Source organism: Anguilla rostrata, chromosome 19 (genome assembly GCF_018555375.3).
Source record: "Anguilla rostrata isolate EN2019 chromosome 19, ASM1855537v3, whole genome shotgun sequence".
Lineage (NCBI taxonomy): Eukaryota > Metazoa > Chordata > Actinopteri > Anguilliformes > Anguillidae > Anguilla > Anguilla rostrata.
In genome coordinates this window covers 12381617-12409497 of record NC_057951.1, presented here as the reverse complement: position 1 = coordinate 12409497, position 27881 = coordinate 12381617, and the positions used below count along the sequence as shown (strand labels likewise).

Here is a 27881-nt window from a genome sequence, read left to right as displayed (position 1 = left end):
AGTTTTTAGAGGGCAACTGGAATAAGTAACAGAATACAAGAGATCCAGACAGCAGTACATGGTTAGATCCAGAAGGAGGCGGTAATGCAACTAAAAAAGGTCCAACCGCCGTAAAAGACCAAAGAAGAAGAAGAAGCAGCAGTAGAGGAAGAAGCAGAAGAAGAGCGCGGAACAACAGAAAACAGTCGAAACGGTCGAAACGTTCGGTGGTCAACATGGGATCTGTGGATCCGAGGATGGAGGCCTTTATACAAGGCATGGTAAATGACTGGTGCGCTGACTGGTACACAACGGTTGCCATCAACGCTTTCAGAGGCGCGGACTACGAGAAATTTTATAAATTTCGGGATGTAATTAAAGGTAAGTTTAAAAAAAATATAAGTTTAATTATTGCCCAACAAACGAGACGACAACATTACGCAGATGTTGCACAACATTATACTAAATAATGCAATGCGTAACACTTCAGACGTATAAATATTACAGGGGATACAGATAACACCGTACTTAAAAGAAAGCATCAAACCTAGTTCGATACTCGTAAATTACTCTTAGCGTTCGCTAAAATATTACCAACGCAAATGATACGTTTGCAGTATTCAATAGCTAGTTATTGTTATTGCCAAGTTACGGCTTGTAACGTTTTACAGTGATATGCAACGTAGTTAGCTACTTTAAATGAGCTAGCCAGCCTAAACATGGTTATGAAATAACTGGTTCTGTAGAGTCAATGGCTTTCTGTACTGTTGTGGCTTAGCAAGCCATTTTGAAATTCGCAATAGGAATTTTGTAATAATTACATCTGGGCAATTTTAAAATGCTGCCACCTTAATCATAATAACACCGCATTGTTGGTTGTTTTTGTACCCTTTATGGAAATACATGTTCAGTATAAATTGCATTTGAGTTCTGTGCGAACATGAGCAAGACCCTTATTGGGTGGCAACACAGCTAGGCTGTTTGGGTACGTATGTTTGCCTCTGATACGTTTGACTGTTTTAACATCGCTGATTTATCCAGGTTTAGTTGCACTGCCAGTGGCAAACAGGGAAAAGTTCAAGAGACGGATACGTGTGATTCAGTTCCTGTCCCGGATCCATGACTGCAACAAACCGGGTGAGAAATTTCAGGAAAAGACTCGTTTTAAAAAAATGATACTCCACGTGTACGTTATGACCACATAATGCATTATTCTGCACCAAATACGTGCACCAATGATAATTAGGCCTACTTTGCGTCAAGGTGAATTTCGTATATTCCTTTGGTAAAGCGGAGGTCATGAACATCTTTGTTGAATCCTTCTGGGCACTGATTCCCTCTATAGAGTTGATCATATTTTAACTGCTCAGTCGACTACTGTAAATTGTTCAGCTTTGTTCAACATTTCGGGGTAATCCTGGTAGATTTTTGTCAATAAAGCTGTCCATTTTCAACTATTTTTTCCCGCCAAATTTTTCATTTTCCTTCTCCTGTGCAGATTCACTGACCTAATTTGTGCTGTGTGGATCAGCTAGAGAAGTGGGCATGGTTTGTAGCATATAATGGAGGACAGAGAGGTTTGGAGTGCAGTAAGCTCATGTCCTTCATGTCATATCAGGCACGCTAAGGCACACGATATTGTCAGCTTTACCTGCCTGCATCTTTCTGGATGAGACACACAACTCCAAACTGTGTTCTCCTGACCACAGAGCACTCGAGAAAAATACATAGTATGGTCATGAGTCCATCTGTCAAAGGATTCCAAAATTTTAGTTGGGAGCAGGATTTAAATCAGATTCTTTTTTTTTTCGGGTTTGGAATAAGTCACAGAGTAGGCATACATTGATATGTGATTATTTGGTTGTTTTTAAATGTTCCATACTTGCAATTGTAATTATAATTTAGGATTCATAAATCATTAAGTTTGGTTCCGTCACAGCTGGCACTGTGCTTATAACTGCAATAATTATTTTAATTGTACATTTTACTCTATAGTTTTTTTTTTTTTTTTTGCTCTCTTCAAAAACCTTCTGTGGACAAGTGTTGAGAATTAGCATGTATGCTAAAACACTTAAGCAATGCATCTGGTTTGTCCAATGTGATTGTGATGTCCATGTCAAATAAACATAACTTAACTGTCGATGACCCTGGCTCTGGCTTTAGGTGACATGAGAGGGGGAATACCAGCAGCTTTCGGTAGGTCACCGACAGACTTCCCAAACGTTCATTGTGTTCGAGTTTCTCTGTTCTGCTTCTTTTTTTTTGTTGCAACAGTTCACGTTGCTTGCATTTGATCCTTGGTTCATAAAACTTGCCACTGCTGACATTCGGCACTCAAATGCGGGCAGACAAAATCATTTCAGGTGGTGTATGAAAATGCAGTAATTGGTTTCCGATTGCTTCCACGCCCCCCCTTCTCCCCTCCAGATTTAATCTTTGAGTACGAGGGAGACTGCTCACCGCTGGAGTCTGCTTTGCGGCTGGTCCTCTCCATCGAACAGGAGATCTTTGTTCCATGGCATGTTGCGGAGGATACTAAGAAGTCTCTCTTAGAGGCGGTGAGCACTTCCCCCTGGGCCAGCAGCTGCCCCTGTAACCTGAGCCAGGGGACTGCTGTCTGTCCGAACTCCGAAGACAAGAAAACTGAGTAATATCAAATAATGACCACGATTTGAATAGAAAGTTGTTATGACCGCTGTTTTAAAAGAAGAAAAATGAGGATCAAGTACAGCCCTTCTGTGAATTTGATTGGATTTAAAATGGCAAGTGGCATTCTGGTGTTGACAATGGGTTGACTTGATCTCATTTTTCTTCCCCTGGCCTTGTTTTAAGAAACTCTAAGGGTTTGAAACTTAAGGGCAGAAATAAGAGCAACAATCCATTCATTTGGATTTGCCAGGAGTGATTAAGAGCCCGGGCACATAGAAAGGAGAGGTTCTGATTGGTCGATGCTCCATTTGGCTCATGCCTTCATGTCGATGCCGTGGAGGTCCATGGCACGAGGCAGCCATTAGCATCCGGGTCCATTTCACTGCTGTGCAGTGCGCAGAGTGGCGTAACGTTCCGGACCTTTCCTGAACGTGGCCGTTGGCTTGGGAGAGGAAGAGGAAGAGGAAGGCGAATCGCAGGAACGTCCTTCTGCAGCACGTTTTAGCGCTTGCTCTCGCTGGACGTGCGTGAGTTTGAGCAAGGCGTCCCGTTCTCTCACACCGCCTTTCTCTTTCTCAAACAGCTGGTGGCGACCTTGAGGAAGCAGCATAGGAAACCGGAGGAACTTATTCAAAAATGGGATTGCCCAAAAAACTTACAGGCAAGTTCTCCAAAGTCTGACTCTCCGTCAGATACCAAAACTTTCAGTGCTGAAACTTCTGGCAGTGAAGTTGTCATTCTGTCAAAAGGTGAAAGTGTTGCTTGAGGTTGGTGTTTGTTTTCCCACAGAAAAAAAGACTTCTGGAGTTGCTGTCTAAGTATGGGATAGACCCTGCCTACGAGCAATTTAGCTACGAGGCGTTCAAAAAATCAATGATGGAATTTTCCGAAAACATCTTCACCATGCCACAGCCTTTCTTGCGCTTGGTATGTTCATAAGTCCGTCTTTATTTTTATTTTTTAAAGCTGTGTTGTCTTCCTAGTATAGGGATCTATATAAAGCTGCATAGGGATCACTCTGATGTACAGTAGATGCTCAGGTAACAGAGTCCTAACCAGAACAGGAGCGCTTACCTGTGTGCTGCTTGTCTCAGATTGCAAAGGAGGAAATCTCCAGCAAGTATTTGTATGAAGCCGGAATGGGCAACTGTCAGCCAGCTTCGCGGGACGGAGAAGCCGGACCCTCGGCTAGGCTCACAACGCCTGTTGTAATGTGAGTGTGTGTATGAGGGAGCGCGAGCGTTCATCTAGGAGTGAGTGAGTGCATGCGTGTGTGTCTGCACATGTGTGTGTGAGTGTATGAGTGCGTGTGTGTCTGCACGTGTTGATGTAGAGTGATGTAGGTAGAGTGCTGTGTGAGTGAGTGTATGTGTGCTGTGTGTTGGGTATTGAGTGAGGAGTTGGTATTTGTGATGGTGCGGTGGCTGTAGGTATGAGGAGTGAGTATGCGGATGTGCTGTGTGAGTGGTGTAAGTGTGTGGTGTGTGTAGTGGTGGGGGTATGAGTGAGTGAGTGTATGCGTGTGTGTCGTGTGTGGTATGAGTGATGAGTGTTCGGTGTGTGTGTGTGTGTGGTGTGTGTGAGTGAGTGTATGAGTGCGTGTGTGTGGGTATGAGTGAGTGAGTGTATGTGTGTGTGTGCGTGTGTGGGTATGAGTGAGTGAGTGTATGAGTGTGTGTGTGGTGTGATGGGTATCAGCAGGCCTTCTTGAATGATGCGTGTGTCAGGTATGAGTGGAAGCCTGAATGGGGGTGATGCTGAATCGCTGGCTTAGGGCTGCAGGTACGCGGGAGGGGGGATCAGCAGGGTGGCGTCCGTCACTGTTGCGGTGGCGAGGTGAGCAGGAGGTGAGTCGTGTGGACGCCTGTAGAATCGCTGCCGGGGTCCCGGACCTACAGCCCCCTGACACACATGCCCTCGCTGTCCTCCCGAGACAGCCAGGAACACCAATGGCGTGCTCGTCAGCCACGGCAGGGCTGCCGCGGCCCGGAAGGGACAGCCAGGGCTTTCCGAGGAGGCGGGGCACCAGCACCGAAATACCAGCCACTGCCCCAGCCCAACCGCTACAGCCCCAAAACCACCACTGCCCCAGCAACCCACTATCCAGCCCAAAACCACCACTGCCCAGCCCAACCCACTATCCAGCCCCAAAAACCACACACTGCCCAGCCCAACCCACTATCCAGCCCCAAAAACCACACACTGCCCCAGCCAACCCACTATCCAGCCCCAAATACCGCACACTGCCCCAGCCCAACCCACTATCCAGCCCCAAAAACCACACACTGCCCCAGCCCAACCCACTATCCAGCCCCAAAAACCACACACTGCCCCAGCCCAACCCACTATCCAGCCCCAAAAACCACACACTGCCCCAGGCCAACCCACTATCCAGCCCCAAAAACCACACACTGCCCCAGGCCAACCCACTATCCAGCCCCAAAAACCACACACTGCCCCAGGCCAACCCACTATCCAGCCCCAAAAACCACACACTGCTCCAGCCCAACCCACGATCCAGCCCCAAAAACCACACACTGCCCCAGTCCTACCCACTATCCAGCCCCAAAAACCACACACTGCCCCAGCCCTACCCACTATCCAGCCCCAAAAACCACACACTGCCCCAGCCCAACCCACTATCCAGCCCCAAAAACCACACACTGCCCCAGGCGAGTCCGTGGCCCGGCCCCAGACACCCCCACCTGAACCCGCCGCCCAGCCCGAAAAAGCACGGGACGCCCTGGAGAAGGACCCGAGCAGCGAGGAGTCCCCGTTCAGCGCCCCGCCGTCCCCGGTGCTGCCCTGCAGGAGGCCGCGCGACCGCCGCGCCAGGTAGGCCCGCACCGCCGCTCTTCGGCCTCCGGGAGGCGCCGTCGCGTCTGTGCGCCAGCTAGGGTTGGCGCTGGGTTGCCTGGGTTACGCTGGCTCAGCCCTCTCCCCCTGCCCCCTTCGCAGGCGCTTCAGTGACAGCGACATGTCGCTCACCCCTGAGGACGCCGCCCCGGGGACCTCCGCCCCGGGGACCTCCGCCCCGGGGACCACCGCCGCCCCGGGGACCTCCGCCCTGGGGACCTCCGCCTCGGGGACCTCCGCCTCGGGGACCGCCGCCCCGGGGACCTCCGCCCCGGGGACCGCCGCCTCGGGGACCGCCGCCCCGGGGACCGCCGCCCCCAGCAGGACGCCGTAAGTCTGCTGTCATGTGCACGCGCGTTACCTGTCTGGCACCTGTTCCCAGAGCCAGAGCCAGACCTCGGGCTTCTCCCTGAGCTCACCGGTGCAGAACGATGGGTTTAGAGGCGCTTCCTCGCGACAGCGCCTTTAAACACACAGCCCCCGTTTCCTCTTCCTGCAGGAGAAAGCACAGGATGCTGGACTCCGCCACAGAAACGAAGGTGGACTGGAGCGACGAGGAGGCCCTGTTCTCTGGTGAGGCCCGGCAGGGTAGGATGCTGCACTGCTTCAGTTTGGACGTGTAAAAGTACAGGAGTCATTTCGTGATATTGGATAAAATGCAAGAAATTAAAAATATATTTTCTTTTTTTTAAAATGGTGGAATGTGAAAATAAACTGCTGCACATGAGGGTTAATGTTTTTCTTTTTTGTCCAATTGCTTTTTAAGGCTTTAAAAGGACTAGAAGGAGCGTGAGAAAGAAGGTATTTTTCCTCTTTGTTCACTGATATGGTTATTACGTTACATTGACATGATTCTTTTTGCTTCGGGAGACCTGTTCGTCCACAGTTCATCCATTTTAGCGGGCTACGTTATCTATAAAACTACTGGCTAATTTGTGGATGTTGCTGGCTGGTGCAAAAGTGGTGGACCAATGGTGGTGTGTGGTTAACCCTACAAGCTGTGAGATCACAAACGTGTGATTAGAACGTTCGTAACGGAACATTCTATTGCTGATGTCACAATCGCTGCAACTGAAAGCAGTGGAGATCTAGAACACTGAAAATGGAGTTCTAGAAAAAGAAACATTGCAAAAAAACCCTACTTTTTATAATATGGGATGAACTGTGGTTGGTTGCAGGCCTGGACGGAAGAGGAGAGCGAGTGGGTGCGGCAAGGAGTGGCAAAGTACGGCGAAGGAAGCTGGGCCAAAATCAGGGACCGGTTCCCCTTCAAGGGCCGGACGTCGGTCAACATCAAAGACCGATGGCGGACCATGATGAAGCTGAAGTAGGGGTGAGGGCCGGAGAGCCCGCGTTGCTCCCGGCGTTCAGGGCCAGAGCAAACGCAATTTCAACTGTTCAATATTTGAATGCCAAGTTTTTTGCACGGTTTACTTTTTTTTTTATTGAACCCGAGTTATGGTTAGTTAACTTTTTCTTTTATTGAACCTGAGTCCTGAGTTGGTTAGTTTTCTAAGGATCCTTTTCTATAAGTTTCCCAAATGCCTTTTGTTGTTTTTTTCCAAAAAAAAAAAAAAACTCCAGAGGAAGGAGCAAGAGACATTATATCAGTTTAACAAAAAATGAATGAAGTACCATTTGTACCAAGTGGAAATAGTGTTCATACCAATGTTGGCATTCTGTGTTTTAAATAAATTGTTCTTCAGCAAGATTCTCAGGTGTGTTTGAAAGCACAACACCTTGCACTTCACTGCTTCTCCCACAGGAGCCTCCTAGGCTGGTCATTCTGTCAGTATACGCACCTTATCCAGAGCAACACGCACAGATTTCATTATTACAGAGTGCATTTATACAGCTGGACATGCACTGAAGCAGTCCAGGCTTAGGTACCTTACTCAAGGGTACAAACGCCCAAACCTGGGATTCAAACCTGCCAACATCCCTAAAGAATTATGACATTCACAAAAACCACCTCAAGCTCCCCACATTCTGGCCCTCATTAAGAATGTGACTATAAAGTTTGATCTGGGAGGAGGCGAGGTCAGGCCACGTGCAGCCACCACAGACACAGGCAAACTCAGTACAGCGGGTTGTCTGTCAAAGCTCTGTGGAACTAGAAACAGGTAGACTTACAGAAGTTTCCGGAAGCCTCCGGCAAAAGGAGGAGGAAATAAGAGACCAACAACAGTCCTTTTTTTTTTTCTCTCTTGGTATTTGTATTTAACCTTTCGTTGGCGTGCCTCTCTTCTACGAAGACAAGCGCTCGGTAAGAACATGTCCCATTTCTCCCACAAGAAAATCAGCAATCAAGCCCATTAAAAGAAGAAAGGGAAAAAAAATAAAACCTGCCAATTTCGCTGAACCTAAAAGAGTTCTGCCCTGTATCGATAAAGGTCTTTTAAAGTCTCCCTTATGTTTATTTGCACAGGAAGGCAGCGAGTAAGGCTTACGTTAAAATCCCCACACCGAAAAATCCCGATCGAAGAGAGAGCTTTTCCATCGTCATGGAAACTCAGAACGTTTCGTTAGGAATGTTGAATTAAAAACATTTCTGGCCCCGTTTCCTTTGGAAAAAAAAAAAAACCTTGATCAAACGAGTAAAACCTGCCCCCCCCCTCCCCCCACTCAGTCAAAAACCCGCGGTACGCAATCAAGGTCCCTGGATTTTAAGAGCCAGACCGAGACCTCAGGCTTTTCCGGGAGGTCACCGGTGCAGAACGATGGGTTTTTAAAAATTCTACCGCCGGGCCAGGTACCGGACCGGGGTTCCTGATCGTCTTCTGGCACCTTCCGCGCCCCTCAGCATTCCTCCTTCACGTACATGGTATCGTCCAAATCGGACTCCAGGTGTTCCAGCCTGTCCGTCTGCCCGCTCATGATCTCATCTGGGGTCTTCATAAACCTGGAGAGAGAGGGGGGAAAAAAGTGGAAAATAAAATACCAGCTCTAATCCGTTTTTATAGCATAAGACAGGGCTAACGCTAGTACCTCTGCAAGGTAAAGTTAAATTTACACAGATTTTGAGTTGACTGGATAAGGTTCCAGTTGAGAGCGTTATCTGCGTACTTCCAAACGGCTCGGTGCTAATCCAGATTTTGATGAACGAGCTGGGCTGGACTTCGCAAGTGAAGCGGCGGGGCGAATGGTTTTAAGAAACAAGCCAACTCGAACACGAGGCCAGCGCCGTGTTCAGGGCATGGTTTTTTCCCCTCTTCTGCCCCAGGTGACAGGACAGGTACGTTTGGGGGCGACGGACACCTCTACCTGAACAGCAGCCGCTGGCCCGGCTCCTTCCTGATGATGTTCAGTTTGTAGTAGTGCCTCAGGGCCCGGGACATCTTCTCATACGTCATGTTGGTCCTGTTCTGGTTTTAAACACGCACACCACAGGGGATCACATGATTAGTGAAAGAGCACCCCATTTCACATAACGGCCTGAGATTCTGATCGCATGCAATAAGGTCATAAAGAACCCATTTTGATTTTACACAGTGACATCACAAATATGATTTAAACTTATGTCACAAGGGGTTCATCTCAAAAGTTCAAATACAGCATCCAGACAGATCTGGCAAATAATTTATGTACAAAACCACACCTTGGGCTATCCTTTTCAAATACCATAACAATTCATATTTAACTTTTCTAGCTTATACATTGTGCCTTAGGGTTTGACAGTCTAGGTTCTGAGTCCAGTTCCCTAGCGTGGTTAGGGTCCAGGTTCAGACACTAGTTACCTTGTGATTGCCCCACAGGCGAGCCAGACCGTTGGGATCAACGATCCGGAACACTTTGGTTTCCTTGTCCTCCCAGCGAATGTAGTTCTCGTACCGGCTGTCAGACAAGAGCTGATACACATAGTCCCACAGCAGCCTGCAATCTGAGAGGACGATAATCATTATCAATACTTACGCCGTCAGCAGTTTTTTTGCTTTTCGGTTCAGGGGTGAAAGTTCTGCGCTCATTTCTGCATTTTGGATGACGGAATTACCCATCAGTAAAACTTTGCGCAACAAACAGGCCGAAAGCCTGTTCATGGCGATCGATAACTCGCCAAGTCACTTAATAATCCGCTTTAGCGATCAGTTTGTGGGTTGTGAAATTATCAAATGCAGAATTACAAACTGTTGGGCAGCACTCCCAATTGCTCTAATCTAGATAATAAAGGATTAATTTAAATATATTTTCTAAATCCCACAAAAAAAAACCACATCTCTTTTGTTAAGGACCATTTGCTGTGGTAACTGGCCTAACTAACCTAGAAAGTAAGTGTTGGAAAAATGAAATAAATTGGAAAATACTGTGAAACGCTCAGTTTGGTGCCAAGGCCTCAGAGAAAGGTGTGGTGGACGTGCGCTGTGGGCCGGGGGGGGTTTTGGGGGGTTCTGGGGGGTCGGCGTACCCGCGATGCGTCCCATGGGCAGGGCCTGCTCGTCGGGCGGGGACATGGGCATCAGGATGTGGTTGCGGTACAGCAGGTCCTCGCGGTGGTGCGGCGCCAGGTTCCGGCCCGCGCCCCCGCCGCCCGACTCGCGCCCGTTCTCGGGGGCCCCGCGCGCGCCCCCCCGAAAGTCGACGGGGCCGGCGCGGGGCGCGAGGACCAGCGGGTGCATGATGGCGCTGGGCAGCAGCTGGATGACGCGCGGGCCCTCGGGGCAGGGGCTGCCCGGGCGGGGCGCCTCGTGGGGCGTGGCGCAGCGCCCGTTCCCCCGCTCGGCCGGCGACACGCTCAGCGGGTACGGCTCCTCCGGGTGGTGGTTGCTGTCGGGCAGCTGCGAGGCCGCCTGCGGGGGGTCCTCCCGGGCGGCGGCGTCCGGGCGGAGCGGCGAGCGGGGGCGATGCCGCAGCTCGATGGTGGGGGTGTGGAGAGGGAGGGGCTCCGTACCGCGGGGCGCTCGCCGTACCGTTTCTGCGGGGACACAAACACGAGGGCGTCACGGGTATTAAAAACACTCAACATCGCTTTTCTCTCAGCCATTCATTTTATTCCATAGATCTAATATCGAAAATCTGCTTTACGGTCTCCGTGAAGTGTTGCGTGCTGCTGGGCCCCAAACTCTGCAGGTTATGACACATGCAGACACTCGCATGCTACAGAAGAGTATGCCCAGTAAAAATCACACGCACAACTACTTTACAGTTTGGAGTGTGAAACAGGACTGAAGATTTGCACACACATTAAAATCACAGTTTGACTTGAAGTGCTGCTTCTGAATGATACAAAACTTAAATGACTTCATCCCTAAAAGACTCCTAAGAGGGCACTGAAGTACTTTGCAGTACCACCACGCACTGCTCCTCGAATGTCCAACACGGGAGGAGGGGGTTTCAGTGCTGAGGGTAGTGTGAAGAACAGAGTCCGCACCTTCTAGTTCACATTACACTCTCACGCGTTTCCAGCAGATGTCACTGCACTTCATCTAATCGCAAATGTGGCAAAAACAAACACTAACAAGAGCGCCTTCTGATCTGAGCCGATACAAAATACTGGTGCTGCGCTCTACTGGGCAGGTTGTGGAAGGGCAGAGTAAAGACAGGGAAACTAGTGGTAGTGCGTGTTCAGGGTAATCACCGCATCAGATAAAATTCCCCTCACTACAACAACGAAACTTTATGTAAATTGCTTAAATTTTTTTTTTTTTTTAAAGGCAGTTGGGCCCATGCCTGGCTTGAAAGAAAACAAGGAAGTTGTGAGCCGCAAGAGTAACCGACTTCCCTTCACAGCTCCCGGACTTGGAGAGGTTGAAAAAAAAACAAAAAAAAAAAAAAAAACAAGCGCACTTCCTTGTAAAACCGGTTTCCCTGGCAACATTCCAAAGTGCAGACTCTCCATGTTCCGCTGCCGCTGCTGAGTCACGGCACGTCACTGCTCGTCCAAAGTCTGCGGATCAGCAGCGCCGAGAAATCCCCCCCCTCGGGTGCGGCTAAACAATACGCCGTCCACCGCACAATAATGGCCCAGGTACAATACAAACTAGCCTCCCGTCCCTGGTTCAGTCAAGGAACTACGCTTCTACAGCCATAAAGCGCACATCACAAGCACGTACACGGCTTTCACTCAGTCTGCAGTCCTGTAAGCCTAGGTGTAAGGGGCGTACGCCATTGGTGTCGTCCTGTTGATTGTTAACAACGCAGCCTTGTGGCAGCTGTCCTTTTCATACCCACATAGCGATGTGGTGACCGTCTCAGCCCAATAATTCCATTGTCCCTGACTGGAGTGAAAAGCAATTAATCTGTCAACACACAACGCAAAGAGCACTGCTCGAAGACATTCAAGGGCTGTTACCATTTCTGATCAGAAAAAATAACAACAGCTGATCATTCATCGTTCAGACAATAAGGTTGAACACCTGAAGTGGGTCAGTCCTTTTTCTTTCACATACTAGAATGGCACAAGTTAAACTCGTCAGCTGTTGGTTGTATTTTTTAGCCATGCTTAATGTGAATGGACTGAGCTGAACGTGGGAGAACGTGCTTTGCACCCGGAAGTGAGTCTCACTGGGGCACACTCAGTCCTCGTGAGGTCTACCCAACTTGATATTTTGGCGGTAAAAACGGCCTGGCCTCCGTGACTCAGGAGCGCGAGGAGAAACGGCTCAGAGGTGCGGAATTTCACCTCTCCCTTAGAAATATTAAATATAGTTTCTGGGAGGGACGTCCCGCCTCCACACCGGACCTCGCAGAGACACTCACTCCACCCAGAGAGAGACTGCGATGATGTCACCCGCCACTCAGAAGCCAACGGGGCTGGGCTACAGCCACCCAGCACAGGTAAACTGGAGCACGGTTAGTGGACTTCCTGCTTGCACACAAAGCTTACGCTTGGCACAGCTAACCCGGCTAGCCGTGGGCCAGGAGTCCGGACCGCTGGGAAACGTTTGGCAAGAGGCCGAACTCTGAATTGAGTCCCATTTACATCATGACGTTATGGAACATTGCAGGGGCTGTTAGTCGACTTGGTTAATGACGACAAAGACAGTGACGGTGCGTGGCGTTGACCGCGCTCCAACCCGCCAACACTCACCTTCAAGTTTGAGCTGCTGCACAGCGCCCTCCGGTGGCGAGTGGAAGGAGTTCCCGGGAAAGAAGGGGTAGAAGGAGTGGGACTTCCTCTGCTTTAGGATGTGCTGGAGCAGCTCGTACAGGACATCCCCTGCGGGTCAGGACAAGGCCCCAATCAACGGCAGCACAACTCCCCCCACTTCCCAAATTACCAGCTCCCACACGCCCAATAAAATGCTTGCATCAGCGTCAGCGGCCATCCCAACACCCTTCTGCTTCTGCACAGAAACTCCCCCACTGCCCTCCACACACTGCCACACACACAGTATTCCCCAATCTCCCAATTATCCCAACATCACAGGGTTCACACAGTCTGCGTCACACACACCGAGGCTCATCCCATAGTCACCGTGCATCAACAGTCCCATCGTAACTCTGCAGAGGGATGTGACCCCCCGATTAATCAGGTAATAATACTACCTTTGAGACCCTACACACCTGAACTACTACCAGCCTTGGACAGGTCATAAGCACACCAATCAAAAGCCGTTTTCACACTCTTTGACGGGAGAGTGTATTCCGCAAAAAAGCCAAAAAGTGGGCCCCTGAGTTTAGGGCCTGGAAATGTGATAAATCAGGAGAAAACAGAAAAATACTGAGTCACACATTCCTGACACATTCCCACAATGCAATGTTTCATCACAGAGCTCTTCTGCCTTGCGCCTCCTCGCTTCCCACAAACAGCCCGAGGAACGCACTTCAGGCCCAAACACGCTGGTCACGACGAGGAGGTGCCACGCCCACATTTCACCATTTCACATGTTTATGAAAAAAGTCTTATTTTTCTCCTCCTAATAATAATCTTGGAAATGCACAGCCTATGCTGCAAAAGCTACCTGTTTATGAAAGCGGTCTTATTTTTCTTCCAATAATAATCTGTGAAATCCATGGCCTACGATTTAAAAGCTGTCAATCTCTCTCTTCTTTGTAAAATGATTTTTAAAAAACAATAACTATATGTGGTTATAGCCTTTACAAAGTGGGTAAATGACACCCTTAACTGCTATGTTTAGTGGGGGGGTGGTTTAGTTCATTTATGGGAACCATTCACAGCTTCCCATAAATCAACAACTCTGTTTATGAAAAGGAAAATTGCATATCGAAATAGGCCCGAGCTCAGGGCTTCCAGGCAGAGAACCAGGGAGCCGATTTTCAGGCGAGGAAGTGAAGACGAGCCTCTTCCTCTTTCGCTTCTCACTCTGCGACTAACAGCTCTTCACAGCCCCCGGGCGCTACTCTGCTGCGGGGAAATTCCTCACGTAACTAACGACTGATGTGGTCTCTCTAGCACTTCCTGATCAACTGTTTACCCGTCAGTTTGACTTCCTCTCTCAAAATTCTAAGAAAAAGTTCCAACAGCAGCTCCCACCAGCCATCGGCCATTCAGGGCGAACCCGGCCCGCTAATGGACACTCCTCCACTTAAACGAATTGCTACTTTTACCTTTTATTTGTTTATTCCAATGCTATTTAGCTGTGTCTGCTGTTCTGTGTCCTTTTTTCCCCAAAGGGCTTTCGGTGCACTGTATGAAAAGCTCCTCAGAAATAAAGTTATTATTATTATTATTATTACTATTATTTTAGCTTGTAGCAGTGATAAACATAGCAGAGAGGTGACAGCCTAGACAATGGCCAGATTCTCAGGGGGGTAGTTAGCAGAAGTGTGATCCATTTCATATTTCTCATAGGCTCAAGACCCACCTTCAGTGAAGCGATGCGATTGGTCACATGTAAAAAAAAAAAAAAAAAAAAAAAAGACTGCGATGTCCTGAAAAGTGGGCGGAGCTTACCACTCTGAGCCATACTGCTGTGGCCATAGGGGCGGGGCTTACCGGAGTGAGGTGAGCGGTATCGGAAGTCCTCCTTGGTGAGCAGCAGCAGGGCTTTGCCGTTCATCTGGAAGGTGCTGCTGGCGATGGGGTGGAGGGAGAACTCCCTCTCCGCCCACTTCAGCCACTGAGACACGTCCTCCCTGCTCCAGAAGACCGGCTGCAGACCTGCTGGGGGAAAGGACAGGGCTCAGGACCAAAGGACAGGGCTCAGGACCAAAGGACAGGGCTCAGTGAACCAAAGGACATGGGTCTAAGCGGACTACCACCAGACCAACTGGGGGGGCGGGACAGGGTAGGATCCGAATCCTCTGGACAGCAACAGGTTGGCATCGGAAGGGCTCATGGGGAGCGAGAAACCACGCACCACTGGGCACGGACACGCCTCCGACCAAAACTCGCAGACGAACTGGGGAAAGGACAGGGCTCAGGACCAAAACCCAGAGCAGAACTGGGGAACGGACAGGTTCTCAGGACACAAGCACTACCGTCCCAGAACAGAACAGGTCTCAGGACACAGCACTAGCATCCCAGTACAGAAGAGACACCGCGAAGTGGTGAAAATGGTGCTGTGATGAATGTCCTGATGCAGAGTGCTGTCGCTACGGCTGCTGGCGGTGTGACTGTGTCGAGTGCGATTCCCAGATAAGCCACCGCATACAGTCTTGAGCCCCCTCCCCCCCAAAACATAAAAATATCATTTGGAAATAATATTTGGAAAGCCTCCCTGCCATATCTCCCCCCATTGAGCGCCCAGCTGGTCCGTTGCCTGGTTGATGTCCTCTATATGATGTCACTGAGGGAACACATGGCATGTCCTTATTCCAACCGAAGACCTTCTGGTTTGGTTTCATAACCAAAACCAAGACACTGACCTCAGGCTCACTAGGAACCGTCCACGGATGGAGGAAGTCCCCCCCACATCCAGGGCCGTTGGTCGACTGCGACGTGACAAGGGCCAGCCTGGAGGCCTCCTCAGCTAAGGGTGAGCTGGGTCCCCATCTTTGCCGCTCTATTGGGGATTCCTGTGTGGTACTGAACTCCAAATTTATGATACATAAGGTAAGACGACAGGCCTGTTTCTGGGATGGTGGGGGAGGCGGGGGCATTTCTAGACACAATCAATCACTGCAACGCGTTTACGCTACGCTTGTACACGGAGAGTTCAGCATCCTAACGAAGGGGGTCTGTTGGCGGGTTTTTCGGGAATTTGTCCCCAGATAACAGCAGCATATGGCGATTCAGCAGGTCACACTTTCACAAGGTGATGTAGTTTGGGGGGGGGGGGAAACGAACACAGAGAGGAAGCACATTTTATAGGAAGCCCATTTTTGTCAACGTGGGCGCAAAAGCATTCTCCCTGCAGTGAAACAATGCCGCAGCGTGGGGGAGAGAATAGCAGCGCATGAATCATGAGCAGCAGCGAAAGGGAAAGGAATCGGGCAAAAGAAATAAGGAGCTGAGAAGTAGGTGGAAGTGCTTGGGAAAAAAACAAAAAACAAAAAAAAACAAACCAATCACCTGCTGCCATTTCCCTGCAGTCAGCAGCCGTTCCCAAACTTTTTTTTCTGTCAGTCGCCCCCCCACTTTGGTAATAGGACATTTTTTGAGCCACAAGGATGCTGTTTTCTTTCTGGTCCTTCAACCCTCACCGTTCCCCCCCCAAATCTCTCTACACCCCCACTTTGGGAAACAGTGACATAAGGGTAAGTGGGTAGCATCTTGGAGTCGCCGTTGGTAAACATATTCCACTTCTCCACTGAGCTACATTCAACTGAACCTCACAGATATGGACCCAAGGGGTGCTGCCTGACCGGTCCACCAAACGTCATATAGACCAGCGTCATGCAATATTTTACACCTCATCAATATCAAACACTGGTGCATAACACAGTGGAAGGAAACGGCAATACAAGAAACAATTCCAATCAATAATCATTTTAACCTTGGTGTAACGCAAGTTCATTGTTACGAAGGAAACACTGTCACCCAGGTAAACAGTTGCAAGACCTTGTCCTCTCGAGCCAACAACCCTCGACCTCCTGATACCCTTTTGACTCATTTGGACAGCTGCCATTTTCGCCCAATAGCAAAATGGCGACAGTGACAGCGGATGACCACTTGCCTGCCATTCAGGGCTCACTTTATTTAAAGCTGTGCTCCTACCGGCTCCGGAGCTCACGTTCCCTCCCCTACAGTCAAATAAAGGAAGCGATCGCTCGCAGTTACCGCCAGACCGTCAGCTTCCGTTTTTCCCCTCGGCTATTCTGAGCGGCATGTGCTCGGTCTCCCTGCACACACCGCGCGCAGCCAGGCAGCGATAAAGACAGAGGGGAGGGGAGGGAAAAAAAAGAACTTGGACCTGCCTTATTTCAGATTCTGGTGATAAAGCAAGCTAGTCACTACCGAGGCAGGCAGCGCTGCTTTCTCTAAACCCCTCCCTGTGATCCAGCTCTCCTATCTCACCGCACAACAAGTCCAAACCTTGCCTCGGTGAATAGCCCAGACAAAGTTCCAGGAAGTTCTTTGAAGGGGTGACAGGGTCAAATTTAAGGTGGGGCGTTGTTGTGCCCTCTGGGGAAAAAAGCATGTACAGTCTCAACCGCTTTATTAACTACACCAGCCACTTTCAAGGGTAAAGGGAGTAAGGTAAAATCAGTCTTACTCAGGCTGCCAGAGTTCGTACATATCAGGAGTGAAACAAATCAACAGGCAACTAATAGCAATAGCATGGGACGTGGCATTTACAAAGAGGAGGAGGAGGCGAAGCAGTGCATTCTGGGATTTTATACGACTGATTAACACAGGGAAAGTTGCTAAAGGATTCTGAAACAAGCTTGTTGTTGCTTATCAGAAACCAATTACAGGCTGCTGCGTGTGCACAGGGGCCGTGTGTCGACACTCACGGCTGGGCATGCACTGGAAATAGGCGGCAGCGTGAGGCTCTCTTTACACACACAAATCAACCCTCTTCTTCCCTCACCAGGGGACCGGCTGCAGCCATCTGCGAGGCCCGATGCAGCTGCCGAGCGGAGGAGGAAAGAGCACAAAAACTTCCCACAACGCATTCTGTTCAGCAGGAAGTACCCTCCCCCCCCACATCTCCCCCCCTCCCCCTTCAGCAGAAACAAAACTCCTTCCAGCAAAGGAAACTTCCTGTGGTCAGGCTGAGGCTCTGAGACGTTTATCAACAGCCTCCAGCACAGGCCTGCGTGTATATACACTCACACACACACACACACACACACACACACACACACACACTACACACCCACACACCCACACACACTACACACACAACACATGCACACGCACACACACACACACACACACACACACACACACACACCACACACACCCACACACACCACACAACACATGCACAGCACACACACACACCCCACACACACAACACACACACACACCACACAACACACACACCACCACACCACACACAACACACACAACACACAACACACACACACACACACACACTACACACCCACACACACACACACACACACACACACACACACACACACACACACACACACACACACACACACCAGAGTGAGGGAGGGAGAAAATGAAAGAGTGGTGAAAGGAGGATCAGTGCACCTGCACTCAGCAGAGTATCTGTACCACACAGGGCCCCCCTCTCTCAGCCCCTGCCTCCCCCCCCCTACCCCCCCAACACCCACCACTGACCAGCCACACATTTCCCACAAACTCTCCTCCCAGAAACCATCTGTCTTCAGGGCCCAGACCCAACTATTTCGCTGGAAGCCCCCCTCGGGGTGCGGAATGCACATGTGCGTACGTCATCAGACAAACAGGACAGAACAATTTACCCCCCCTGCCGTCACGTCAAACCGAAAGAAAGACTCTGTGCGCTCGATCCCCTTCTGACTACGGCACACCGCGCTGCAGATTTACACGTCCCTGTCGGAGAGGCGCGCTCCAGAGGCTGCTTTGTGTTGCCCAGGCAACCCGCGAGCTCTTTCAATGAGCAGGAAAGGATGAGATCATTCATATATCTTGTTTCTCCGTCCGTACCCCCCCCCCCCCCCCCCCCGCCCCGCCCCCCAGTGTTGCTAACAGCCCAAGCTAGATGATGAGCCTCGTCCATTGTAAAAAGCCTTTGGGTTGTGTCAGTGTGTGAACTCTATCAGCCATGACAGGTCTGTGACTCCGGCGTTCACCTCGGGGACCGCCAGCACGCCCCAAACAGACCCCAAACGGACGCGCTGGCGCTACTCCCGGGCTGAAGGGGCTCCCACGCACGGGCGGCAGCGCAGCATAATGGGTACGGAGCTGGTCTTGTAACCTAAAGGTCACAGGTTCATAATCCCGGGTTGGACACTGCTGTTGTACAACTGAGCAAGGTGCTTAACCTGCATTGCTTCGGCTCAGATCCAGCTGTATAAATAGATGCGATGTAAATGCTATGTAAAAAATGTATTGTAAGTCGCTCTGGATAAGGGCGTAATGTAATATAACTTGCTTTTCTTGCCCGCTTGTTTCTTTGCTCTTCCGAAGACGACATGCCGGTGTCTGCAGCTCGCACAAATCCAGCTGCGAAGCCTCGACCTGAATCACCACGTTCATAATGGGGGAGGAAGTTTGCTCAATGAACGCTCGAGCTCCAGTGAGTCACGCCCGAGCTTTTCGGATTCCGTTTCCCTGACGTGCAGCGTCGGGGCGAGGAAGCAGAGGCAGGCCTCTCTCCTCTTCTCAAAGCCGCTGTGACCCGGGTCACATGACCTCCACACCTCACACCTGTACATGGCGGGAGGTGGGGTTTCGGTTCGGGCTCATCCTCTCTCAGTACCCCTCTGTCTGTTGCGTTCTCGTCATGGTTAATGGCTGGGGTTAGCCAGGCGAGCGTGAAAGAAGGCCGGCCCAGCCCGTCTCTGCGTTGCCGGGGGAAACGCTCAGACGCTCAAACCTGTTCTGCGGTGGCAGCGGCGGGGTTCCGGAGGCAAGCCGTTTCTTGTCACTGAAGTTTTTTTTTTTTTTTTTAATTTCGTTTTGTTTTTTTTGTTTTTTTGGTTCTCGCGGCTCTCGGATGGAAACCCAGAGGCCCGCGCGCAGTTTCTCTGAAGTGCACATTCACCGCCACAGACTCACCCCCGACTTCCTCCTCCGCCTGCCGCCGCCTCGACCCGGACGCTGCCAACCCGCCGCCAGCGTCGCACGGTCACACGACGGCGGGAACGCCGCACCAGCGCCCCTGAGCGCCACATTTCACCAGAACCTGGTAAATGGTAAATGGACTGCATTTATATAGTGCTTTTATCCAAAGCGCTTTACAATTGATGCCTCTCATTCGCCAGAGCAGTTAGGGGTTAGGGGTTAGGTGTCTTGCTCAAGGACACTCGACATGCCCAGGGCGGGGTTTGAACGGCAACCCTCCGACTGCCAGACAATCGTCCACTCCTGAGCTATGTCGCCCGTCGATCCCCCACTTCACCGGGCTGCGCGGGGGGGGGGGGGGCAGGGGGTAGGCACGGGCCACCACAGTAACCCCGGCTCTCCAAAAAAAAAAGTGTTGCCCATGACCCAAGTGTCGTAGGTTTTCAAAAGTTCATCAGTGTCTTCAAACGTTAATGTCATACATAAAGCCGGGCGAGTTTGACTGGCGTGTTCCGGAAGGAATCGCACCTGACCAAAACATACGGGGAAACGGCATGGGCGCCAGACCAAAAATAACTGTCAATATTAACATGACAAGCAACAGAGAGTTCAGCGAACACAAGCTCTTGCCAAGTAAATTGTGTTCTTCCTGGTCCATATGTTTGAGACTGAGACAGAGTTACCTTACAATAGCAATGTGATCTTTCCTGGTTAATCAGGAAATATTGATTTATCCAAATACCCAAGTACTCCACCGAAACATTCAGGGTCTGAAAATCCATATTTCCTTATAAACCTGGGCAAACAATACCCCGGTTATACGGTCAAACACTCACTACAATTCTCCCTGTCGAGCCCAGCCTCACCAAGATGACCATTCCATATAGCCTACTTCCAAAAGAGGAATCTAGCACTTGTTCACCATATGAAGAATACACCAATGCAAACTTGAACCTTTAGTTTTTCAAATAAACTAGATAAATATGGTTTCAACATGGTGCAGACATTTCCCGCATTTCTGTGTGAAATCTGGCTGGCCTCTCGCACAGAGAGGACCCACAGCTGCAGAAGGTGCAGATTTATTCTCTGGACAAGACAGTATAAACACAAGACTGAGTCATGTGATCACTGTATCTGTTTTGTGCTCACACCCCTCAGAAATCTTCCTCATTGTACTGCAGGAACAACCACCAATCCAGAATAATATTATGGGCTGTGAGAGCATACACACACATATATATATATATATATATATAAATACAGACATATTATTCAGCACCTTTCCTTATTCACAATATGAAATATACACCTGAATGGCCCATCCTACCCAAACTGAGTTCCACAGAAAGGCACCCCCCCGCCCTCCCCACACACACACACAAAGTAGCAGATCTGAGAACACGGAGCCCATCTCTGACCAGTGTGTGTTTCCAGACACAAAGGTCTGTTCCGCGTTGAGTCCATTATTGCGAGCGTGGAACAGTGACTGAGTTTCTGTGGGGAAGAGCTGGCCTGCCTGGGCTTTATTTGGCTGCTGGCGGTGAGAACAGTTTCCCTTTCAGAAAACATTATTCAGGAAGAGCCGTCTGCCCACTCAGGAAATTCCTGAAGAAAAGAGCAGCTTCCAGGGGCAGGAAATTTCCCCTCTGAAACACACACACACACACACACACACACACACACACACCCATCCCAACACTGAAACACACACACACACCCCTACACTGACACAAACACACACTGAAAGACACACGTGCACCCACACACACACACACACACACACACAAACAAACACAGATATGCACATGAGCACACAACCCCACACAGCGATCACCCTTCCAGGGTGAATAACCACCCCCCCTCTCTTTTATACTGCAGGGTCCTCACCAAAGTCAAAGGCACCACAAGTCCTGAGCCCGAAGTCCCAACATTTTCATCTGATTTGTACATTCTACTGTACAATCAGCTTTCAGTCCCGACTGCACTTCACATCAACTTAATATCCCCTCACTGTCAGCGCAGATATTCTACCGACGGCCTTAAACCGAAAACCTCACCGTCTCACTGACCACCATTTACTACACATCCTTCACCGCTCTGCTCACGGTGCCATTACACCCTAATTACGCACCGCTTTCATTTTGGGAACGTCAGTATGAACACACGGCCCCGTCACCAACTTATTCACTTTTGACTAACAACTGGGTACAGTAAAACACGATAACGACAACCATATAAACACTTAAAACGTAGGCTAAAGGCTATCGGTAGCGTCTCTGCGCTGGGCTGCAGTGCGCAGCATCCACAGGCAGAAGTGAGAAGACCCACCGCTGACTCTTCAGTGTTCTTCTTGTCAGACGACCCATGAGCAACTGGCAGCTGACCCAAGCTGCTTCCCCTCCAGGAAATAAAGCACACTTCCTCCCTTCCTTCACCTCCTTCCCTGTTTAAGCGCAGCTCACCCATCCACTGCATTTCACACATCACCCATTCACTCTACATTTTATTCATTTATTTAATGTTTGAGTCTGAGCTTCAAGCCATAGTCATGTGAATGTTTCAGCCACAACACGGGTGAGGAGTTAAACTGCGCACATTTCAAAACGTGCCATTATTATTTCGCTGCACAGTCACGTTTAAGATTTTAAAAAAACATTGGATGTAGTAGGGCAGAGTTCTCTAACACAAGACAAGGCCCATACGCTGGTCTATAAAAGGTAATCAACCCTATCAGCAAGTTCACAGCTAAAAAAACAAACAAAAACAAAACAGAAACCTTGGTTTGGGTCTACCCTCAAATCGCGAGCAGGACCACTGTCCCCCCACAAGCCTTTTCTTCTTTTTTTGACAGCAGTGGCAAGAAAAACAAAGAGTCTTCCACCCAATAGAGACTTTGAACGACGCTCTAACCAGGAAATACTCTCACTGTCGATCCAAAGGCCAACGCGCCAAGTGCCAAGCGCGCGCACCAGGAAGTGGAGCGGGAGATAAGCGGCCCTGCGCACATGACCCCGGACCCCGCTTCGGGCGCGAGGCGGCGGGAGCGCCAGCGGCTCGGCGGGAATGCACTTCCCCTTTCTCCAACGGCACAAAAGGAGGAAGCGCGAGTGGGAATCTGAGAGCCCGAATGTGAGGGAGCGAGCGAGCGGCGGCGGCCGGCGGCGCACTTTAAGGGCCCGGCGGCTCAGGGGTCGCGCGTTACCGCCGCGTTCCCGCTACGCTTCTGACCCGCAGCCGCGGAGAGACCAGGACACCCAGGGGCTGAGTGTGTGTGTGTGTATGTATGTATGTATATATGTATGTATGCGTCTGTGCCTGCATGTGTGTGTGTACTGTATGTGTATTAGTGTGTATGTATGTATGCAAGTGTGAACGCATGTGTGTGTGCCTTGTCTGTGTGTGCGCATGTCTGCATGTGTGTGTGCACGTATTTGTATATATGTGTGCACGTATTTGTATATATGTATGTGTGCGTCTGTGCATGCGTGAGTATGTGCATGTGTGTGTGTGTGTATGTGTATGTGTATTAGAGTGTGTGAGTGTGTATGGGTGTGGGTGTGTGTGTGTGCGTGCACATGAGCGCGCTGTACTCACGCAGGTGTGCAGGCAGGCTCCCTGGCTCTCCTTCCATCCTGCCGGCCTGCCGAGGTGCTGGAACATGAAGAGGGGAGGAAGTGGAGTTTGGCACGGGGCTGGCTGAAGGACTGAATGAGATCCTCTCCTGCTATGAACAGACAGAACACAGCACATACCTTGAAGGCCACAGCACATTCGCTCAAACAAATGATATCATGACTGGACAAACTCAGTCCAACCTACTGAAGCAGGAAAAGCCTGGCCAAGCAGGGAATTTTAACCCCCAACCCCATCCTCTAAAGCCCAACCCCCTTCCTCCCACTTACTGTCATTTCAATGTCAATAAAGCCTTTTGTTCAAATAAAAGTACCTACAAAAGTTACTGCAGCACACTCACTTTTACAGTGCAAACACACACATGTGACTAAGTGCCGATATGTCTGAGCCTGTCAAAATAATCTAAAACATTTCCGTCAAACCCCCCCCCCCTCCACCACCACCACCATTACTGTGCACAAGTGAACTTATTGAAATCATGCTGATTTGCCAGTTTTACGAAGTACATAAATCACGACCTTACAATCGACTGTCGTGTGACCGCAATGTGCAAATGAATGTGGCATGTATGCAAACACTGAGACGGGTCTATGATACGAGTCTTTACTGATGGAAGACACTTTTTCAGTTTGTCTTGCCCCTGGTGTAAATAAAAAGGTCATGGGGGGACAGTGGTCCTGCTCACTATTTGAGGGTAGCCCCAAATCAAGGTTTTTTTTAAATGTGTTTTTGGGCTTTTTTTAGCTTTATTGGACAGAACAGCGTAGAGAGACAGGAAGAACTAGGAGGAGAGCGAGGGAGAGACGTGCGACAAAGGTCGGTGGTCGGACTCTAACTGCCGGCGTCGCGGCTCGTAACGAGCGTGTGGACAGTGCTCTACAGGCTACGCCACGAGACACCCCCCAAGGTTATTTTTTTTGGCTGGAGCAATGAGACTTCATAGGTAAGCTAAATTCTTCTGTGATTCGATGGGTCCAGTGGGTTTTGTCTGCAGTCATGTACAATGGCAGGGCATGAGAACGATCACCGATACAGCAGGCAGCGCCCTGACACTGCTGTGGCCAGGGAAATTATTCGATAATCAGGAGGTTGCTGGTTTGAATCTCGGTGGAAACACCGCCACCGCAGCCTCGGGCACAAGTGCAAAGCACATTTTACGCAAACCAGGTTCATAACAAATACACAATGATAATTAACCCAAAGGGGTAAGTGATTAAGGCACAAAAATTGTCTCCTTTTACATGCAAGTCAAACCAATATCACCCATGGGATCTTAAAATCTGAGAGATGGTGTTAATTGTGTAATTGTGTAATGTAATGCCTGTGAGAACGTGGAACCAAGGCTACGCAAGCCAAATAGGTTACGGTCTATATTACAGACATTTTCCCCTGTAATGAACAATTCATAAAAAAAGAAAAGTACTTTGCAATTACAAACACTGTTACTGCGTAACTGCTATACAATCACACTTTATTACACAGTGTGAGGGATTGGTTAATACTATTTAGGGTTGAGGTTTCGGATATGGTCTAGGGTTGTGGTCAGGCCAAATTAAAGAGCAGGTCAATTCGTACAAAGCTTGAGGTAATTTAGATAACCTTATAAATTGCATGAACTTCAAACCTATTTCAGTTGAGTTGCAACAAAAATGTTTTTCTTTTTCCGCAGGCGATTACACAATCAAAACACAAATATCTTTAACACACACTACACACAATATGCATGCATAGATTCTGTCATGTACTGAAAAACAGCATAACTCTAACAAACATAAATGTCTGAAAAAAAAACTGCTCAAGTCCAGTGGTATATTACCCATTTGCATGTACTTATTATTCAGGAAGAAAAATTACGTTTTTACTAATGAATTAAAGTCACTAGCCTAGTCAAATGCCATTTATTATTTAAACCAGTGCCATATTGTGGTTTTTCCCGTTTCATCAGGAAATGGCAATTTTCATACCACAAATTTGGACTATATTGCTTAGCATATTCTCCAGCCATCAGCTATGAAAGACTGCCTTGGCTCTCAATGCAAGCGCGTATGACCGCCAAACCAAGATCTCCAGGCTACCCCTGGTTCAGAAAAGCAGTGATGCCTGGTTAACTGGGGAGGAGCGGGGCGATGAGAATCACATTCTTAAGAATTTGGTCAGGCCTGGTTGGAATACAGGGCCTAAACAGCCCCCCCCCCGCCCCCCCTTACCAGAGGTCCAGTCATAGCGGGGTAGGTTTGACAGCTGAGCTTCACACCCCCTGCTCAACGACGAACAGCAACGAAAAAGCAAATTTCAGCTGGGGCTCATCTGCCTGAATTTGCATGCGGTATAAGCTAGTCCAAGCCAACGAGCCCAGAGCAACACACCGTCTCGCTGCGCCAGGAGCTGCTTCTAAACTCACCGAAGAGTCAGCTGCTCCCGTCAGGACGAAAGAGCAGGGATTGTAGGGTCATTCATCATCAAATACAACGCATGTAAACAACCCCCCTGCCCACCGTCCGGCGAGCTAGGCTATGGCGTCCAGCCGTTGTGAAGGATACGGTGTCTAGCCGATGTTCAGTTCAAAGCCCGCACGGTACGGCAAGGTAACGCCTCGCACTCAACGCTTCCAAGTTGCCAGTGGCAACCAGGTGACCTCAGCCAGGTGGAGTGACAGTCCAATCCGCCAGTTCATCTAATGGACTCCTCGTGTCAGCTGCAAAGTGGTCTTCAGCCACATTCCATTCAAACATGGCACAAAAAACCCCTGACAGAAAACCTAGATATTATAACGGCCTGCTGTTGCTAAGGCCTAGAACGCTGGAGAGATGTTTTTACACTCCGGCACACTGACCCTGAACAAAAAGAAATTATATGTAGAAAAAGATCATGGCTGGAATTAAAGATAAGGTAGCTCAGCACAAACCAGCGGAAATGGGAGAATGTGGATGCTGAACACCCACCTGGGGCAATGATAAACAAATGCAGGCACGAGACTTAATAATTGTTCAATTCCACAACACCAGCACTAGCATGATTGCCCTTTACAGGGGGGTGGAACTGCACAGAACTGAGCGAAACTAAAAGTACAATGATACAGTAAAATGGAATTACATATATGTATGTACATACTGTGTGTGTGTGTGAGAGAGTTTGTGTGTTTGTTTGCTTGCCTGTGTGTGTGTGTGTGTGAGAGAGAGAGAGAGCGAGAGAGATACAATTAAGTTGTAAACAACTTTGTTTGAAAGGACGTTATCACTTATCACGACTTTCAAATAAGTGCACTTGCTGCGTGTCTTCATTTTTTACGAAGCATTTCATTAATTTTCAACCAGAGAACTCTTCCTGTGTAGTTAATTATTGGCACTGCGTTTTGTGATAGACACATTGAGCATGTTTAAATACACTCGCTTTTATGTTATTAGCAACTGTAGCTTCCGTCCCAGAAAATAAACTTAGAAGTGACTATTTATTTTTTAAATATAGGAAATTCAATCCAAAGCATGTGTAAACTGCGAAAAAGAAACAAGTCACCCTTGCCAAATCAAGGACGTTTTCTGGAGTCTGAAGTTCAAGTACGGAACAAAAACTTCATTCATAGCAACAGTCGAACTCTATGCAGGATTTAAATCATAGTTTGTCCACCAACTCGTTGCATGAAGTGATTTGGGAGGGGAAAAGCACACGTGTTTCGTGCAAATGAGTGCATTGACGCTTGAATTGTCATCAATATGACACGTGCGTTGAGTTAAAGAAATTCCTATTATAAAGTTTATTGCTTAATGTAGACTATTCAACAACCCCACCACCGCAACTTAGCCAACTTTGTTAGGCTACGGGTGTATAGGGACTGTGAATATACTGTAAACAAATGTGTTTACGATTTAATTTCTTAAATATTTGCATTTCATTTTCCTTTCCGTTATCGTTAACTGCAGTGAAAATTTCGGGCTAAACGTTGCGAAGAAAAGTGGGATACAGTAAAAGAGTTAGCCAGCTACTTCTGCTGCATAGCGGAACTGGCTCGCACAGCGTTGCACGTTACCGAGCGCTGTAAAACAATACGACAGCGAAATAAGCCCGTCGGCAACAGATGATAACAAACACAAACGCGCCGTTTCTCAGCGATAGGATGCGATCAAGCGTAACATGGGGGAGTCCACCTCTTAAGACCTGGCAAATGGGAGCGAAAGAAATCCGCAAATACCTTAATTTTATTCTGCAACGGGGATTCGGACATGTCTCAGTCAATCCAGGAAGTTCTGCTTTTCCCACTTTCCTTCCCCCGTCTTTTCCTTGAAATAACCCAGAAAATCATCCGCATCCGACTCCAGTACTTGCACTGGTTTCCATCGGAGTCGCACTCAAGTTTAATGTGTATATTTCGGTTAAACGGTCGTGCACGTCGAAGACAAACGTAACTTCTTTGTTATCCTCCTGGTGCGACGGGCTACATTTTGCGATGTGTTGATTATACTAGTTTCTTCCTGGAAGACAGACGCTGAAAGGCGGACAACGCAGTGCTCATTGATTTGGGTATTTAAGTGGCGAAATGACGTGAATTCCCAGCACTGAGCGCTGCCTCCTTAAAGGGGAACTCAACCCAGGAAACTGCCGATCATGTTACAGGGGTGTGTTAAGGAAATGAGGAACTGAGGCGTCTGGGCGTGAAGTCCATAGGAAAAACAACCAAGGAAAAGAGACAGCGCTTTTAAATTAGGAATTGTAATTGACCTGTCTGACTCCACTCACTCGTTTC

General features: G+C 49.1%; 3 protein-coding genes across 8 annotated transcripts; 2 read left to right on the top strand and 1 right to left on the bottom strand.

Annotated features, from left to right (window-relative positions):
* Positions 1–112: 112 nt before the first annotated feature.
* Positions 113–4439, top strand: LOC135245824 (telomeric repeat-binding factor 2-like). Of its 3 annotated transcripts, XM_064319132.1 has the most exons (8): positions 113–360; positions 1021–1116; positions 2143–2175; positions 2407–2537; positions 3212–3289; positions 3418–3555; positions 3723–3851; positions 4411–4439. In XM_064319132.1, exons 1-7 carry the CDS (start codon positions 216–218, stop codon positions 3843–3845), a joined length of 744 nt encoding a protein of 247 aa, XP_064175202.1. In that variant the 5' UTR covers positions 113–215; the 3' UTR covers positions 3846–3851; positions 4411–4439. The 3 variants fall into 3 exon arrangements, with proteins under 3 accessions (XP_064175202.1, XP_064175200.1, XP_064175203.1); XM_064319130.1 differs by lacking the exon at positions 4411–4439 and having other exon boundaries at positions 3723–3944; XM_064319133.1 differs by lacking the exons at positions 2143–2175; positions 4411–4439 and having other exon boundaries at positions 3723–3944.
* On the top strand, positions 4374–7195 carry LOC135246053 (zonadhesin-like). Its single transcript, XM_064319546.1, has 7 exons — positions 4374–4410; positions 4566–5463; positions 5587–5689; positions 5732–5814; positions 5984–6057; positions 6251–6285; positions 6663–7195. The coding sequence occupies exons 1-7, from the start codon at positions 4374–4376 to the stop codon at positions 6813–6815; spliced, it is 1383 nt and encodes a 460-aa protein (XP_064175616.1). The 3' UTR covers positions 6816–7195.
* Positions 7054–27709, bottom strand: etv6 (ETS variant transcription factor 6). Of its 4 annotated transcripts, none has more exons than XM_064318688.1 (8): positions 27330–27709; positions 23105–23234; positions 14378–14545; positions 12509–12637; positions 9887–10393; positions 9222–9364; positions 8749–8849; positions 7054–8386 (listed from the first exon to the last, which is right to left on the bottom strand). In XM_064318688.1, exons 1-8 carry the CDS (start codon positions 27360–27362, stop codon positions 8284–8286), a joined length of 1314 nt encoding a protein of 437 aa, XP_064174758.1. In that variant the 5' UTR covers positions 27363–27709; the 3' UTR covers positions 7054–8283. The 4 variants fall into 4 exon arrangements, with proteins under 4 accessions (XP_064174758.1, XP_064174760.1, XP_064174759.1 ...); XM_064318690.1 differs by having other exon boundaries at positions 23105–23231; XM_064318689.1 differs by having other exon boundaries at positions 14378–14542; positions 27330–27705.
* Between the last annotated feature and the right edge of the window lie 172 nt (positions 27710–27881).

Coding starts and splice junctions, on each gene's coding strand:
- LOC135245824 (XM_064319132.1), top strand. CDS start 216: ATGGGATCTGTGGATCCGAGGATGGAGGCCTTTATACAAGGCATGGTA. Junction 361..1,020: donor ATTTCGGGATGTAATTAAAG/GTAAGTTTAAAA, acceptor TGATTTATCCAG/GTTTAGTTGCACTGCCAGTG. Junction 1,117..2,142: donor CCATGACTGCAACAAACCGG/GTGAGAAATTTC, acceptor CTCTGGCTTTAG/GTGACATGAGAGGGGGAATA.
- LOC135246053 (XM_064319546.1), top strand. CDS start 4,374: ATGGGGGTGATGCTGAATCGCTGGCTTAGGGCTGCAG. Junction 4,411..4,565: donor TCGCTGGCTTAGGGCTGCAG/GTACGCGGGAGG, acceptor CTCCCGAGACAG/CCAGGAACACCAATGGCGTG. Junction 5,690..5,731: donor CCACCGCCGCCCCGGGGACC/TCCGCCCTGGGG, acceptor TCCGCCTCGGGG/ACCGCCGCCCCGGGGACCTC.
- etv6 (XM_064318688.1), bottom strand. CDS start 27,362: ATGTCCGAATCCCCGTTGCAGAATAAAATTAAG. Junction 12,638..14,377: donor ATACCGCTCACCTCACTCCG/GTAAGCCCCGCC, acceptor CCTGACCCGCAG/GGGATGTCCTGTACGAGCTG. Junction 10,394..12,508: donor GCAGCAGCTCAAACTTGAAG/GTGAGTGTTGGC, acceptor GTGTCCCCGCAG/AAACGGTACGGCGAGCGCCC.